Source organism: Aedes albopictus, chromosome 2, assembly GCF_035046485.1.
Source record: "Aedes albopictus strain Foshan chromosome 2, AalbF5, whole genome shotgun sequence".
Classification (NCBI taxonomy): Eukaryota; Metazoa; Arthropoda; class Insecta; order Diptera; family Culicidae; genus Aedes; species Aedes albopictus.
Genome location: NC_085137.1, coordinates 430,226,840 through 430,245,540, shown reverse-complemented (window position 1 = coordinate 430,245,540; position 18,701 = coordinate 430,226,840). Strand labels below are relative to the sequence as shown.

At 40.1% G+C, this 18,701-nt stretch overlaps 1 protein-coding gene across 1 annotated transcript in view; it reads right to left on the bottom strand.

The window, feature by feature from the left end:
• Positions 1-988: 988 nt before the first annotated feature.
• Positions 989-18,701, bottom strand: part of LOC109404905 (bifunctional heparan sulfate N-deacetylase/N-sulfotransferase) — a gene marked incomplete at both ends in the record, with an annotated part of 74,634 nt that continues 56,921 nt past the window's right edge. Inside the window, 2 exon segments of the mRNA XM_062853637.1 lie at positions 989-1,317; positions 1,378-3,223. Coding sequence (XP_062709621.1) covers positions 989-1,317; positions 1,378-3,223 — 2,175 coding nt within the window.

Below are 18,701 nucleotides of genomic sequence, written 5' to 3'. Positions count from 1 at the left end.
CGGAAAACTTCGGAGAAGTTTTCTGAAGGAACGCTGGAAGATGTTTTGAAAAAAAAAACTCTGGAAGAACCTTTAAAGAATGTTTGCATAGAAATCTCTGAAGGATCGTGGAGAAATCTCTGGAGGAGCTCTTGCAGTGATCTCTTAACCCTTTCAGGACGCTTGGGTCTTTGGCACCTCGCTGACGTATTCTACGGCGGCGAAGTTGGCGAAAAAAAACTCTAGAAATGTCTAAATCAGCCACTGTGGAACAATCTTTTGAAAAGAAAAAAACTCTCGGAGGAACCTCTGACAAAATTCTAGAAGGACACTGGAGAGGGAATCCTGAGACAATCTTTTAAGTATTTTTAAATGATCAACTTCATGGGTGTCGTGATCATCTCTAAATAGTCCTTGGAGGATTCTTTAAGGCATATCTTAAGGAATCCTAGGAGTTGCCATGTTTTTCCCAGTGGTGGTAATGGTACCCTTGAAAAAAATGCGTAAAAACGAGTAAAAAAGTCAAGTCAGTGTAGATGTTAAAAGAAGATTAATAGTTTTCAGGGGATTCCATGTTGTTTCAGGGCGTTTCAAGGGGTTACATGACGTTTCAGAGAAGTTTTTGATGCTTTTCAGGGGGTTTCAGGGAGTTTTAGGGGAGCGGGGCATTTGGGATAAAGTCATTTGGCATAATCGAAATGCACCGTTCTTTGTTATGCTAAGTGTCCGAAACCCCCGAAAACGCCTATGTAACAGGTTTGCAACTTCTGTTAAAATTTGCTGAAAAAGCTTATAAAAAAGGTTGAAACCTGTCTTTCTTCCATCTTTCCGTGAAGCTGTACAAAACAGCAATTTTCCATACACTCAGACACTCACATGAACTTGCGCAGACAGACGCACTAGTAGACGGTTTGCCGTAGCCAAGCGATTGCATCCTGTCAAGCGTTCCCCAAATCTCGGATAAACCCCTCCCCCTAACTCTTACCTCTGCAGCCACTTGGCGCTCTTATCGTCCATCGGCGGATACTGCCGGCCCTTGGACTTCCCCAGACACTTGTTCTTGTTCTCGTTCACGATCTGGCAGTAGAAACCCTTCTTGTTGTCGAACCGCAGATGGTCGCTGTAGTCGAACGTTGGCGACAGCTTTAGGAATCGCTGCAGTTCCATCATCACCTCCACCGGGTTGGATTTGAGCTGTTCGCCGTCGATGATGTGCAACTGCTGCTGCGGGTAGTACGCCAGCCACCGTTCCAGATGTTGGGCGTACTTGCCCGGGTTGAGACACCGGTTGCGGAGATCCCGGAGGGGTTTCGGAGCCGAATCGCTGGCCATGATGACCTGGAAAGGGGGAGGGGGTTACTTGGAGGGTTTGAGGAGAAGTACGAGATGTGATAAAACCTGATAGAAGCTGTAGTTGTTGGCGATGGGGTCGCCGTGGGCCTTGATGTGCTGGTACCAGGAGTAGGCTCGCTTCGCCGGAGATATTAGGATCGTGACTAGTTTGGCATGTGGGAGCAGGGCGTGCGCTCGGCGTGGGACCAGTTCCCCGTCGAAATAGGTGGCGGATTTTTCGAACATGTACCGGCCGTTGGTGCCGTTCGGCTGCACCGGGAAGAAGTTCTGGTACCAGTCGAGACCGCGGTAGTAGTTGTTACCGTTGAAGAACTGTATTTCCTCGAAGGTGTCCGGATTCGGCAGGTTGCTGGCGACGGAAGGGTGCATGCTCAGGAAAGTGTACAGGGCAGTGGTTCCGGTTTTCTGCGGTCCGATGACCAGGAATTTAGGCAGTGTGTCACAGCTTTTGTTGCGAGACCAGATCTTGATGTGGCGCGGGTCGTCGCAGGGGTTACCCCAGATGGGATCGGTTTCGTCCGGGTGGAGTTTGAAGTAGGTTTCGCCCAGCTGGAGTGGTGGAGCGGAGGTCAACTTGAGATTGGTCCAACAGCGAAGGAACTTGATGACGGATTCAAAGGTATAGAGAGCAAGTCGATCGCTACCATAGTTGGACATGTGGGTCATGAAGATATTGATGGGGTTATAGACGATGGTTTGAAACAGTTCGCCACCTTGGATGGATTCATCTAGTTTGTCGCGACCTCCGGGATATCGGTCGATGTACATGGTGTGAGTAAAGAGACCACAGGTTTGACGAGGGAGGACCATGATGTTTCGATGGATGAAGCCACGGCGAAGTCTGGCTGGACGAAGATGGGGATATTCTTCGGTGGACGTCACTTTTATATTCCAGACTTTCTTCCAGGCCATATACAGGAGTTCGTGAGCTGGGTAGACTCCAGAGTGATGTGGCGAAACAGAATATCCGGAATCAGTAGGGATTCCCTTTTCCTTGGCAAAGTCCTTGTTGAGTATCATATCGTTCATCAACGTTGTCAAGTTGTCGTACAGATGTGGCTGTTGATGATTCCACATGTGAGAAAACCAGTTGAAATGCTCCACATTCCGTAACAGCATGTCATCCCCTAGATTCTCTTCATGAGTTCCATGGTGGAAGTACTTTCCGGAAAATCCCAGGTTAAATCGAAAACCTGGAACCATAGCACGCATTCGGTTCTGTGTTGCGATCAGAGCATGAACATCATCTGGTTTCAAACGGGTGCCCTTTTCTCCAACAAAGATATCGTCTACGTCAATCAGTATCCGACGTTCCAGGTTCAAGCTCAACTGCCCATGACTCAAGTACGACAACGCATCCAGGAACAGCAACCTGTGCAGCCAGAACTTCAGTCCAGATCCAAACAACACCCTCTGGATCCCGTCAACTCTTCCGTGATCCTGGATGACTGTTGCCAGCGGAGGTTGAACTCCATCCGTCGGGTAGTCCTGCGTATTTCTCTGAGCCCACTCCAGCGGTTCGTACGAACTGTGATTATGTTGGAAGATAGCCCAGTCCCCGCCGGGAAGTGGTCCCCACGCGGTGTCCCCTGCCCTGGTCAACCTCAACACCGGCGATCCCGGGTTCAGACTAGCGTCCCTCAGCCGTAGATTCGTATGGACAAACAGTGGGAAGCCTCGAAGTTGCGCTCCCACCAGCGTCTCCTCGCTGGGCGCCACAAACCCTATGATCCCCACCGAATAGTCACGACAATACTTATCCAACAGCTGCCGGTTCCAGTTGTCCATCTGAAGGTACTTTTCCAGATTCTCGAACACAATCACCCCGTACCGACCTTTGTCCTGGATGGTCAACACCGGAACGTTCTTACCGGCCACTTCCACTTTGTATCTGCGGAAACAGAGAGAAAGTTTGAGAAAATCATTAGTGATAAAGTGACAACGTTACGTCCGACACGGAGTTCATTCTCGGGTCTCACTCAATTAACAATGTAATAAATCAAAAGTATCACCCATTTATGAGAGGAAAGCAGATAGGTCACACGTCTCCCCGGAAGAGAGGCCACAAGGTAACGAACCGCACACACTATCTTTTGATTGCTTTGCCTAGAAACTTGCTCCGTACAAAAGGCTCTCACAGCTTCCAACAATGTTTAAACCGATGCCGATGGTGATGGTGGTCAAAAGGATATCGGCCAGCAGACGGTCCTTCGTCCTAGAAGCACATAAGTCGGCGCAGATACTAGGTAGTAGGTAGTTCGATTGGAGGAAACTTTTCTGGGTGAGCTTCTCCGAACTGTAAGTCATAACTGTGGCATGGGGTGTTCTTTAGGGAAACTTATGGCTTAGTCTTAGTCGAGTAAAAGATGAATAGGAAAAGAGGGCAAACTTGTGAGCTTTGTGGCCAAGTGGCCAGACATTTCGCACACTTTTGTGTTTAGTTTTCTATGGAAGGCTTGGTTTCATGAGAATAGCAATTGGCTGGGTGCGTGACTTTTAGATTCGAATTGTAAATTTGTCTAGCTTCGTGCCAGAGATGCTTCTCTGCTCGTACTTGTATAATGCATTACGGAAGTATTGGTTCTAGGGTGTCACTATTGAGATGGATATAGATCATTGATATTAAAACAAGTACATTTCGTGCACTTTCTTCTGACATTTCTTGCAACACTACAAAGTACTACAATCTCATACATTGTAACCTTTATTTAGGCTTCTTTTAGGTAACGGAAGCTTAATGGAATTTCAAAGTGTGTTTAGAACAATAGGAGTACTAAAGGTTAGGGATAAGGTTTACTTATAAGTAAAAAGTAGCGAGTGTAATTAAGAGGATTTTGGGGTGTATGTTCAGAGAAAGAGAGGACTTTGGAACTGTTTCCTAAAGTTTTTCTTGAGCATAAGTAATCGGTAGGATAGGATAGTGAGCTACTTCGCGTTCCCCAAAGCTCACGCATTTTCGGCTAACTGCCACTAGGAGAACTTCTTCGAAATGGAAACTTCTGGCACTCTAGCAACAACTTCACTTTTCACTTGGAACTTTAATTTAGCATAATTTAAGAAGTAGTTTATTTCTTGGGAGTTCAACTTAGAATGATTTTATTTTATAATTTATAATTCTAGGAAAGCTAGCTATTTACTACTACTTGCAAATATTCAATATATGCTACTCTTTTCTAGTACTACTACTACCATCTAGCACGCAATTGCAGTACTAGAAGGTGGGTTCGGCGCGAATATATAGAAAATTTACGCTTTAAAACGCCTCTGAAATCCTCCTGAAATCCCAGTGATCAAAAATGTTTAGAATACGACGGGAATGTATATTGTGTGCTAAACTATTAGAATACATGATTCTTAGATACTTTGCATCGACCATCGAATACTCTGACTTATAGTGAATTCGTGGGATCGATACACCAATGTTACCCTCGAACGACGGTAATTGAAAATATTTTTTACAGGAACTTATGTGTTTAAGAACCTATTTATTTTAAATCACTAGGTATGAGAATTGCTCCATGCATTTTTCCAAAAATTTCTTCGAATATTCTTGCAGGATGATACAATTTGTGTTACGGAAAATTTCAAAGGTATTCTTCTGGGAATTTCTCCACGATTTCTTCCAAAAGTTTATCTAGGAATTCATTCGGATTTTTTTCCAGACTTTCCTCCAAGGATTTATCGAATGTTGTTTTATCATAAACTAGTTTATTTGTGGACGCAGTAGCGCCCGTGGCAAGTTTTTTATTTCAATATAAACGGTTCATGTGTTATTCACGCTTGTAGATTTTAAATAAGAAAAGCATTAGATTTTTCTACGTTTTGAATAGTTTTTTATTCGATGAATTCAATGCAGCTTATATTTACATCTGAAAATACTTCGGTGAAGTCACCGGACAGACAAAACAGGGCTATCTGTGTTATTTCCAGCAACTGCTGCATTCGGTTGTCTAAGAGTGACAGATTATTTTCTGCATTAAAAAAAATCAAAATTTTCAGCGTCTGTTTTCTGTGTGTTTTTTTTTTTCATGAAATGCTGTGTCTGGCTGTCTAAGATTGTCACTGGTTTTGTTTTCTGAATTGAAGTGTCAAATATTTTGAAAAATCAAAATTTCCAACGTTTTTTGTCTGTGATTTGTTTAAAAAATGCTGTGTCGGGTTGTCTATGGTTGCCACCGGTTGTTTTCTGCGTCCGACAGTAAAAAAGAATTAAAGTGTCAAATATTTAAAAAAAATCAAAATTTTCAACGTCTGTTGTCTGTGATTTTTTTCATCGAATGCTGTGTCTGGTTGTCTATTATTGCCTCTGGTATTGTTTTCTGCATCTGAGAGTAAAAAAGCATTAAATTGTCAAATATTAAAAAAAACATCAAAATTTTCAACGTCTATTGTCTGTGCTTTTTTTTCATCAAAAATCTATGTCTGGTTGTCTAAGGTTGTCACTGGTTTTGTTTTCTGCATCTGTATATTAAAAAAAACATCAAAATTTTCAACGTCTGTTGTCTGTGATTTTTTCATCAAATGCTGTGTCTGGTTGTCTAAGGTTGTCACTGGTTTCGTACGGTACTTTTTTACTGCATTTGACAGTGAAAAAGCATTAAAGTGTCAAATATGTATATAAAAAAACAAATTTCAAACGGTTGTTGTCTGTGATTTTTTCATCATATGCTGTGTCTGGTTGTCTATGGTTGTCACTGGTTTTATTTTCTGCATCTGACAGTAAAAAAGCATTCAAGTGTCAAATATAAAAAAAAATCAACGTCTGTTGTGATTTTTTCATCATATGCATCTGACAGTAAAAAAGCATTAAAGTGTAAATATAAAAAAAATGAACGTCTGTTGTCTGTGATTTGTTCATCAAATGCTGTGTCTGGTTGTCACTGGTTTCATATTCTGCATTTGACAGTAAAAAGGCATTCAAGTGTAAATATCAAAAAAAAAATTGAACGTCTGTTGTCTGTGATTTGTCAAATGCTGTGTCTGGTTGTCTATGGTTGTCACTGGTTTTGAACAGTACTTTTTTACTGCATTTGCATTTACTGCATAAAAAAAAAATCAAAATTTCAAACGTCTGTTGTCTGTGATTTTTTCATCATATGCTGTGTCTGGTTGTATATGGTTGTCACTGGTTTTGTTTTCTGCATCTGATAGTAAAAAAGCATGAAAGTGTCAAATTATTAAAAATATCAATATTTTCAACCTCTGTTGTCTGTGATTTTTTTCATCAAATGCTGTGTCTGGATGTCTATGGCTGTCACTGGTTTTGTTTTCTGCATCTGATAGTAAAAAAAAGCATTAAAGTATCAAGTTTTTAACTAAAAATCAAAATTTTTAACGTCTGTTGTCTTTGATTTTATTTTTCATCAAATGCTACGTCTGGTTGTCTATGGTTGTCACTGGTTTTGTTTTCTGCACCTGGCAGTTAAAAAGCAATAAAGTGTCAAATATTTAAAAAATAATAATTTCAACGCCTGTTGTCTGTGATTCTTTCCATCAAATGATGTGTCTGGTTGTCTATGGTTGTCACTGGTTTTGGTTTCTGTATCTGATACTAAAAAAGAATTGAAGAGTCGAATATTTATTTTTTTTTGTGAGAATTTCCCCGCGTGCTGCGTCTGGTTGGCTAGTCACCGGACAGACAAACAGGGCTATAAGGCAATCTAGCGCTCATCACCCTTCTCTCTCAAGCAGACACAGAAGATAGCAATTTTTTGTTTAATATTTTCATACGGAAACGTTTCCGTATGAAAACAAACCTATCCTCCTCGGGAGCGAAACAGAGAAAGGAGATCAAACGTCAGATAGCCTTATTATATATATGATGATAAAAATAAGTATGGTTTTTATTGATTTTTTCTGAAAATTGCTAGGGAATTACTCAAAGCATTCTTCCAGGAATTTCTCAACACTCTCCTCAACGGATTCCATCAAAATTTCTAATGGATTCAAAATTTCTTGCAGAAGAATTTACATAAAAAACGAAAACTGCCTTCATTAATTCTTTTAGGAATTGCTCTGCGAACATCTCAGAGCATTTACCGAAAAATTCCGTGAAAAATTCGTCCGGTTATTGTTTGAAAATCTTCTTCCAGATTTCCTTAAAGTCATTAAAGTCATTTTCAGTTAAAATAATTAGTTTTCAAAGTTCAAAGAAAAAAAATAATTAAACAAATTTTTGCATAAACTTATTTGAAATTCCCTTCAAATGTTGTTTAAAAATCTCCAGGTCTATTTGCAAGAGGGTACATTTTTTATTTTTTGTGAGGATTTAATTCACGATTTCTTCCAAACAATTGTCTAGGAATTCATTTGAGAACTTTCCAGACATTTCTCCAAGGAATTCGCCAAAAATACTTATGTTTTTTTTCCGAATTGTTCCGAAAATTCCTTGGGAGTTACTCCAAGCATTTCTCCAGAAATATTATAACCCGTTTCTCAGAGAATTTTATCATAATTTCTCCAAGAATTTCTATTTTTTTTAATTTCGTATAAAATCTGCCTTGGTCCTATAAAAATTCTCCAATGCGTTCAACAATATTTTATGAATTGCTGGCGCAGGAATGCTCCAGGTTGCATTTTTTTGGGGAATTTCGCCAGCAAGTCTTTTGAAGATTCCCCCAAAAATCTAGCCAGAAATTCCTCTAATTGTTCCTTTGGCTATTTTTAGTATTGCCGAGAAAAAAAATCAGTGTAGGAGCTTCCCCTTCTCACAATTTTGAACGACTATTTATACGCCAAGAAAGCGTATCCAAAAAAAAACTGCCTGAACAAAAATTATTGCAAATTAGCCAATTTTGTCGAAATCAACAAAAATAAAATTTGTTAGAAGTAAATCAATAGATTTTTGATTGTTCATCAATAGTTCCACTATTGAAACAAGTAGTAAGTAGGTACCCAATGAGATTACAATCATATTCTATAATATGTATAAATTTTAGCTAATCATATTCATCTAATTTGTTTGTCTCGATTACGTCAAAAATAGATGGTGCTCTAGAACAACCATGGGATGTAGAGGGTTAAGAACTCGAAACATTGTTTCTTCGTTTGTAATTTATCTGTGAGTTTTAAAAGGAATTCTTACAGAAATTACTTCAAAAGCTTGCTCATGGATTTCGTAAGATATTAAAGGATACACCCGATTATTATTTTTTTTTGCACGGATCTGGTTCTTGCTATAGCCCGAGTAAAGACGGATAACAAAATGATAACAAGTTCAGTTACCTGGTTATCACTCGTTTGATAATTGAGTTTGTTATCATTTAGGATGAATTAATAGCCAACATAACAAAAATTATAACTCAAACTTACTCCTCGAAAACCAAAACGACAAGAAGTTAAGTTATCATTGAGTTTTAGTTGATAACTAATTTTGTTATATGTACAATATTTTGTTCAACATTACATTTAGTTATCAACATGAAAAAAAAAAAACAGCTGATTGATTACAGGCTTTGTTTTCAATTTGTTATCATTCAGAGCTATTTCGGTAGCTTCGGTAATCGATTTTACTGAGGCTCAGTACACCAAATGTCAAAACCGGGTGCAAAAGGTAAATAATGCAGTATTCTTTATTAGACCAACAATTTTAGCCATGAAATTATTTGACATTTCTCAGGTCATTATGATAGACCACACACATGCAGGAAAAAGACGGATAGTGTATTCTACTTTATCGATCTTGTTGCCGTCCTTTTCATGCTCATGTTACATCTGTCAAAATGACCTGTGTATTTTCAGTCATTTTGAGGTTAGGTTCGTTGGTGTAATAAAGAATAGCTGTATTCTGATAAGGTTTTACGAAGACATTTTCAGGAATTATTATTATTAGTAACTCGATTTTTTTTTTCCTGGAATTTCACCCAGAATTACTCCAAAGGATTTGTTTTCAGAAACAGCTCTACAAACTTCTCTCAAAATGTAATGCAATTTCTTTGGAGTTTTTTTTTCGCAAAGATTCATCTATGATTTCCTCCAAAGCTCCGTCTATGATGGCTCCAGGAGGACTTTCGCGAGTGTTCCTCCAGAAATTGCTTCTAGAATTTCTCCAGTAATACCTAAATATATGAATTCTGGCAAATATACCTTCAAGAATGCCATCGACGAATCCTCCAGTAATTTCTCTAATATTCTTGAGAGAATTGCTGTGGAAATGTCTGTGAAGAATTTTCGAGAATTTCTCCACAGATTTCTCCAGAGAAGATGGAGTGAGGAGCTGTGAGGAGTAACCGGTGAAAAGTGGAGAGTGTGTGACAGTAGGAGTGATAAGTGAGCAGTGATAACTGAGTAATTGGGTTATTCAGCGAATAAAATATCGTTATTTTTTATAGCGAAAGAACTTATTTTAGGAGTATAACACAGGGGCGTCGGATGCACAACAGGTAAATAAAATAAGCTTGATTATTGTGAAATGTCGCCTTAAAATGATAATTCAGTGGATTTTCAAATTATCACAGTAGTCAAAACATTAATAAGAAACCCAATATCCTTGAAGAACTTAGTTAATTATTCTTCTTCTTTGTCTTCAATATAAACTGCACAGACTGTTTCTTAAAAATTAAGAAACATTTTAGAAGTGAAGAGCAGTGCGTATTGAACAGTGACGAGCCTAGAATGAGAAATAGTGAGGAATGAACAGTGAAAAGAGAGGAGTGAGAAATAAGTAGTGTAGAGAGAGTAATAAGTGTTATTCAGGAATGAACTGCAAGGAGTGTGAAAGAGTGAGAAGTAAATATTAACGAGTGTGCAGAGAAGAGTGAGAAGTGAGGAATGAAGAGACAGAAGTGAGGAGCAGGTAGTAAGAAGTGAACACTGAAGAGTGAGTAATGAGGAATGAGCATTAAAAAGTATAGAACGACGAATGCGGAGTGAGAAGTAAGCAGTGAAAAGTCAGAAGTGAGGAAACAAGCAATGAGGAATGATAAATAAAAACTAGAGAACGAGGTGAGTGAAGCAGTGAAAAGTAAGAAGCGAATAGTAAGGAGTTGAAATAGGCAGCTATATTATCGCACAATTAAAAATAAAATAAGAATAGAATACGTTAGGCGCTGTACAAATTGTAAGTGCCAATTGGAATCGCTAACGCAGTGCCCTAGTAGAAGAGCTGTAAATTAGGTTAAGTAATTGAAGAATAAAAATATATAAAAAAGAGTTTGAGTTCCTTTTTGTTACCGAACGGTAACAAATACTTGATTTTATTACGGTGATGGAAATAGGGCAATGTATTGTTCAGTAGATTTGAACGATCAATTTGAATATGCCTAATTGGTAACCACTTGTCAATGACGCTATGTTGTGCGGGTGGCGATAGCTAGAGGTGAGCAAAGTATACTGCGATGATGGAGCGGAAATATAGAACGCAAAGGTGTATGAGTGGGGTTCACAGTGCTGGAGCTACGTTGAAAGAGAGAGTTCGAAAATATCTGTTGACGAGGTTGGTCGCAAAAACGTGGAAGTGATCCTGCGGACCGTCGAACCACCGGACCGCTGCGAACGCCCTCGCACGTTGGCGAGTTACCTCGAAAGGAACGGTATCTGGCGAGTTCCACATCGGAATCTCAAAACGTCGTCTGGCGGAAGGCAACCAAGGTACCATACGATCGGTATCAACCCCCCCCCCTTTGTTCATTTGGGGTTAAAGAAGCCGAACACACCGAAGGGTCGACGAGTGTCAAAGCACGAAGGTGGAACCAGCACCGCCGCTACCGCCAATCTGTAAGGGTGCCCATAAGCGCGCTACAGCAAATGAACTCGAATCTGGTTCAGCAAAACACTGTGGTGCATATAAACGCAGAAGTAACCAATCGCAACTAATGGCAAACTTCGTACCACGAAATGAGCAACTTTTATACACCATCACCGAAGGAGCTTTAGTAGTGAGTAGTTCCGTTCTCTTTCTGGATCTTCTAGAAAGGCGGGAGGAGGTAAACTATCCGGCAAAAGTTGTTCCACTCGAACACATTTCCGCTTCAATGGAGATCAATAGTTTTGTTTGCTTTGCGAAATCTCGACTTGCTTGACTCGACCGATGTACGCTCTCCTATAGGACACAATGGAGTTCAAGCGAACCGGAACGGAACTGTTGATTTCCGCTTTTGGACATGATTGGATCAACATCACTAGCACTACTTATCAGTGTTCTTTTCGATGGCGGCGAAAGTTTTTTTCTCTCTCGTGAGCGAAGGCAGTGAAGTGTGATAAACTCATCCTGGATGGCAGGTCTCGAAATTTACTGGATTCAACGATGCTTTTTTCTCCAAAGCATTTAGAACAACATCAGTTATGGAAGTACACCTTATACATTTCTCAAACTGAATTACATTACATTGTATAGCAACAACAAAAATATAACTTAGAACCATCAACTATGATGAATTGATGTTAACAAACTAATATCTAGCAAACATTTTTAGCAGCGCTAGAATAGTTGACCAAAACTCTGAACAGGATGCTTTCATGTATTTTTTCCCATTATATTTTTCATAGTTCCGTGCCCAACCTATCCTTCCGGGTACAACTATGGATGCAACTTTATTGAATGTGCAGCTGCATGAAATGTGATGTAGAAGTTGCTACCGCAAACCATAGGAAGAGATTCCACCAATAGCTACTCCCTGTTTGCGAAAGTTCTTTCTTGCCTTCTTGGCTGCTGCTGCTTCGCCAACTTTCGACGATGCTTAAAATTTGATTTACCGACTCTTGAAAGTCAAATTATGTTCAATCGCGTTTCTCTTCAAAATAGTTGGGCTTGAGAGGGTAGAAGTTCCCAGAAAACAGATGATCCAAAAGGAAAATTTCTAACCACCAGACATATTTACGCACCAGACCCGAATGATTGACTTACTGTTCCTCGTTTTGCAATGAACTCGACATTAACTTTGTGCAACCGGAGTCCATCTAATCCTGGGGTTCAAACATCTGTTTCCCACACACCATCAGCTGTATCATGTACCTATCTTCTGGGCGACAATAAACCGTAACAACCTGGTTTCTGTGCTGGAGGGTGGCAACATGCTTCCCCGGAGGAAACGGGTGGTGAAAACCATACTTACAAGCTCGAAAAGTCGTTTTCTCAACCGAAGAAACGAGCGAGACTGCATCATGAGGGGTGTACCCATATATTCACTCCTCCGGAGGGCTCTAGTCAACAGCTTGGTAGAAGTCGTCGTCGTCATTTTTAGTAGACTTCCTCCGGCTGGGTTTGTTCCGTTCTGGTGCGAATATCTTGGCAACTACGGATGGAGAATGGGAACGGTTGTCTTGCATGCGTTCAGTACGACGACGACGAATCCATAAACTGACATCGTCATAAATCTTCGGTTGCTGGAGGCAGGAGTAGTACCATGGAGAAAGAGTATGACTATATAGAAGCTCTGTACAATTGCCACTGGGCTAGTTGTGGATGGATTAAATGGTTCGGTTACGGATGGTAATGCTAAAGACACGGTATAGTTTACACAGAAAATAATTTTGTAATATCCAGGCGCGTAGTTTCTGGCGATGTATATTTTTGAACGTAATTTAACTCGTTTATATCGCTTTTCAACAATTATCACACTCACCATGTACACCCTGGTTGGCACCGGGAAGTCTCAACAAACCCGTTCCAGCAGATACCTAGAACCAGTATCATATTTATCGTCAACCTTCTAATTCGGTGGAATAGCCGGGAGGCAAGGGATATGCCTCACAATCAACGGATCGATGTACGAATCGATGCCAATATTTTACTTTTATATGATTCATCTATCGTTGCGGTTCTAGCGATTGCTAGAACCACATTCAAGCTGCGGCTACTGCGTGGAAATGATGTAATTTGTACATCACTTTTACGACGCGACTGATGTGCAGTGAAAATGATGTTATATCACAAGAAATTTTTTGCTGTGTAGAACAAGGATGTGGCGTGAACGAAATCTTGAAATGCGGCGTAAAAAGTCTCGAAATATAAAATATTAACCCTCAAAGGGATACCTTAAATGAAGGTCCGTTTTGGAACCCTGGGGTCCATTGGACCCCAACATATATCCTCGCATATCTCGTGATCCTTACTTTTTAAAAGTGTGATGTTTTCAGCAAAGATGTTAAGCAAGTCAAGGCCTATCTAGTGATGAACAATTTAGTTCGGGAAATTTCCACTAGGCGGCGCCAGAGAGCATTCCAAAATTCCCCTAATAAATAGGATGGAACGTACCTAAGCAAGCGGACACGCTTACGCTTCATACAAAATTTCAAATTTTCTCATACAAAAGTTATTGCGTGGAGTGAAGAGGAGTTCTCAAATTGTAAAATTTTGCATTACATATTATTTGAATGAACCCAAAGAGACAGCACAGACAAAAGACGTAACACTGATGAAATTAACGTCCCATATATTGCAAGATCCTGATTACTTGTGGAGTTGGGGTCTTCGGCGAAGTGGTTTTGTTAGTCAAAAACCTTCATATGATGAACTTACAGATATTCCACCACTAGGCAGCGCTAGTGAGCGAACACATTTTATATCTCATATATCTCAGGATCCTGATTACTTAAAAAGATGATGTCTTCGGCATAGTTGTTCGGTAGGTCAAAATTTACAGTGAATGAGCTATTTGATCCGCAACTGTGCCAATAAAACAAAATTGTTTCAAACTGAGATATTTGTAGCTGATTATGATACAATTTAGTTATGAGTCTCTGACAGTTGAAAAATATTCTAACATAATTATATCAAATTCTATTACAAATATTATTACGTATTTGATTGATTTATCTTTATTTGAGAGACTTTCAGCCCTTGGCTGGTTCGTCTCTTCATATATTATTACGTAACAAAATGTGATATAATTTTGGTTTTGTTTTTTTGGGTTGCGGAAAATGCTGTAACACAATCATATCATATGTTGTTAGGATTTTTAAATCATGACAAAAATATTTTTAAATACTGATTTTGTAGACAATTTACATTGCTTATATAATTTTGGCTTGGATATACATTAGACTGGGACACGGTCTGTATGGGGAAAAATAATAGCCCTTGATGTATTGAACACTTTTGCCGAAGACACAAACTTTCTGTACATTCAGAATCTCGAGATATTCAAGCCAAATATAACTTTTAATCCATAATTTCAATACACACTAGCGCCATCTACTGGACTAATCCCGATTCAATTTGTCCGTCATAAGATTGCCGTTGGTCTATTACACAATTTTGTCGAAGACAGCATTATTCTAGGAAGTAACGATCAAAAGATACAATCATTCGTGTCGTGGGGTCCAATGGACCCCAGGGGACCAAAATCGCCCGGTTCAACTTTGACATAAAAAATAATCCATAGTACGCCATGAAACTATTGCTATTTTTACACAAATGACTCATCGCGGTGTAGTTTGAAGGTACTGTGAAAATGGAACCGATATGTCACTCCAAACTTTTTTGCGACAACTTCAAAGTGGCTCTGGGGTCCAATGGACCCCAGGTATCCATTAGAGGGTTAATACATTTAAGAAAAAAAACATGCAAAATAATTCAGTTCGAATAATCTACAAAACTGAATTTAGATATTATTATAGATAAGGACTGTTCATTTTATAAAGAGGACACCTTATTTGTGTGATATCTTTTTTATTTTTCAATAAAATCATTATCGGTTTTTTGCATAAATTTCCATAGCTATTCTACAGTGTAGGAAAAATATAACATTATACAAATTGCCCTTAGTTATGGAACTGAAGCGGTTTTCGTTAAATCCCAATAAAACCCCATGTCTCAAAATTCCACACTACTTTTCACATACATAACTTTAAAATTTTCATGAACTTTTCAATGTGTTGGGATCCAATACTATTCTTCTAATGGTAGAGTATAATAGTTGGTCAGTAATAATACACCAAGCATTATACAGCTTGATATAGTGAGTTGCCTTGTTATCAATGAAATTGATAAAAAATACTTATTAAAGTCCAGTGATGCAATAACACTACGGAATCAGTTCAAAATGTGTGCAGTATAGAAGAGAATCACATTCTAAATGATACCGAAGAAAAATATGCTTTAAAGTACATTCTTCATCATAAATTTAATACTTAATGATGCCCATAATGAAAAATTGCATACTTTTTGCTCCATAAATGCAAGTTTTTGATTCTAGAGAAGCTTATTATTATTTATTTTCAGCAAGGCATAGGGTCAGACCTAATTATATACCTTATTTGAAAATAACTACATGTTAATTTTTATTTTCGACATCATTGTTACGTTGTATTTGCAATAAAGTACATCGTTATTTAGAAGAACCTTCATAGAACGAAGCGGTTTTATCTCCGGTAACTGCCATGAAGCACAGTAACCAAGCCAACAATGCTATCAAGAAGCGGTTTTCTGCATTTGAAATTGCATTATTAGTACTTTCGACTAGATCCATTGAAAACATTCAAAATTTATTATTTTTATACATTTTTGTTTAACAAATAAATTTTATTCTGAAAATCGAGTCCAATTTGTAACTTTAATATCTCAACAACCATTATTCCGATTAGGTTTATATTTTGCCAGAATATGTATCACTCAAACTGCTGCAGCATGGCAAACACTTTTTTGCAATTAAAAACGATAAACCGATGTTTTACAGACATTTTGTGTTTATCTTTAGTTTTTGGGTATTGAAAAATTGATCTCTCGAAACACTTTGCCACATTTCTATGAAGTTCAATAATTTTAAACCAAATTATTTATGGTTATTATCTGCTAATATAATGTACTGAACAACTAACCAAGGCTGCTCAAATTTGAACTACGCGTTTTCTTTTTATAGCCTTGCAAAGTTGTCCTCTTTATAAAATGAACAGTCCTTACCACCCTGACCATAGCCATCATCAAAACATTCCACCAGACGCCAGTAAAAGCATGACACAATCAATTCAAAACTGATATAACATAAAAAGAGTGATGTCCAGATTTTATCACCCTCAGTAACATTATGAAATTTTCTTATGTTTGGTCTTGAATTTTAATATATGGTGAATGTTTATTTCGTTTATTTCGTTGGGGTTCGGCCATTTGACCGAACGCCGTTTGGACTAATTGAGATCAAATGAATTCAGATGCTCTTTTTAACAATCTATAGCTTTCAATATGGGCTGCAAAACGGTGAGTCGATAAGGAGAGCGTCCAACATAGCTCTGGTCCTCACAAGTTCCTACTTCATGCTTCCACCGGTCAAGCGATGACAAAGACCGCCAGCTAAGAGTTGTGTGCTTAGCGACGAAATAAGGACTACGATTGGAAGCTTGGAACATGGAATTGCAAGTCACTAGGTTTCGCAGGATAATCTGCGACCAGGTGACAGGATAATTTACGACGAACTACATCCCCGCAACTTCGACATCGTGGCGTTGCAGGAACTTTGTTGGACTGGACAGAAAGTGTGAAAAAGCGGGCATCGAGCGGCTACCTTCTACCAAAGCTGTGACACCACCAATGAACTGGGAACAGGATTTATAGTGTTGGGCAAGATGCGACAACGTGTGATCGGGTGGCAGCCGATCAACGCAAGGATGTGCATGGTAAAAGTTAAGGGCCGTTTCTTCAACTACAGCATCATCAACGTCTACTGCCCACATGAAGGGAGACCTGATGACGAGAAAGAAGATTTCTACGCGCAGTTAGAGCAAACTTACGATGATTGCTCGCCGCGTGATGTGAAAATCGTTGTCGGCGGCATGAACGCGCAGGTAGGAAGGGAGGAAACGTACAGACCGGTAATCGGGCGAAACAGCCTGCACGTCGTATCGAATGATAACGGCCAGCGATGCGTAAACTTTGCAGCCTCCCGTGGTATGGTAGTCCGATGCACCTTCTTCCCCCGCAAAGATATCCACAAAGCCACCTGGAGATCACCCGACCATCAAACAGAAAACCAAATCGACCACGTTCTAATCGACGGTAAATTCTTCTCGGATACGCAGCTACACTTGAAGAGGGCTGGAGGGACATCCGATCCGCCATAGGTGGTACCTCGGCTACAGCACTAGGCTTCGCGACTCCGAATCAAAGAAACGACTGGTACAACGGCGAATGTGAACCGTTGAAAAACGAGAGGAATGCAACATGGGCGAGAATGCTGCAACACCGTACGAGAGCGAATGAGGCACGTTACAAACAGGCGCGGAACAGGCAGAACTCAGTCTTCCGGATGAAGAAGCGTCAGCAGGAAGAACGAGATCGCGAAGCGATGGAAGAGCTGTACCGCGCTAAGGACACACGAAAGTTCTACGAGAAGCTGAACCGCTCGCGCAGAGGTTTTGTGCCACAAGCCGACATGTGCCGAGATTACACGGGTATATTCTTACAAACGAACGTGAGGTGGTCGAGAGGTGGCGGCAGCATTACGATGAGCACCTCAATGGCGACGTTGCAAGTACCGAAGGTGGCGTGGTAACAGATCTTGGAGTATGTGCACAGGACGAAAGACTTCCGGCCCTTGACCTCCAAGAGATTGAAGAGGAGGTTGGCCGGTTGAAAAACAATAAAGCCGCTGGAGCAGATCAACTACCAAGCGAGCTTCTAAAATACGGTGGAGAAGCACTGGTGAGAGCACTACACTGGGTCATTACCAAGATTTGGGAGGCGGAAGTATTACCGGAGGAATGGATGGATGGTATCGTGTGCCCCATCTACAAAAAGGGCGACAAGTTGGATTGCGGGAACTATCGCGCGATCACATTACTGAGCGCTGCCTACAAGATACTCTCTCAAATTTTATGCCGCCGTCTATCACCGATTGCAAGAGAGTTCGTGGGGCAATATCAGGCTGGATTTATGGGTGAACGCGCTACAACGAACCAGATGTTCGCCATCCACCAGGTGTTGCAGAAATGCCGCGAACACAACGTGCCCACACATCACTTGTTCATCGATTTCAAATCGGCGTATGATACAATCGATCGAGAACAGCTATGGCAGATTATGCACGAATACGGATTCCCGGATAAACTGATACGATTGATAAAGGCGACGATGGATCGAAGGATGTGCGTAGTTCGAGTATCAGAGACACTCTCGAGTCCCTTCGAATCTCGCAGAGGGTTACGGCAAGGTGATGGTCTTCCGCGCTTGCTGTTCAACATTGCTTTAGAGGGTGTAATTAGGAGAGCGGGGATAAACACGAGTGGGACGATTTTCACGAAGTCCGTTCAGCTGCTTGGTTTCGCCGATGATATTGATATTATTGCTCGTAAATTTGAGACGATGGCGGAAACGTACATCCGACTAAAGAGTGAAGCCAGACGAATCGGATTAGTCATTAATGTGCCGAAGACAAAGTACATGATGGCAAAGGGCTCCAGGGAGGAATCACCGCGCCCGCCACCCCGAATTTATATCG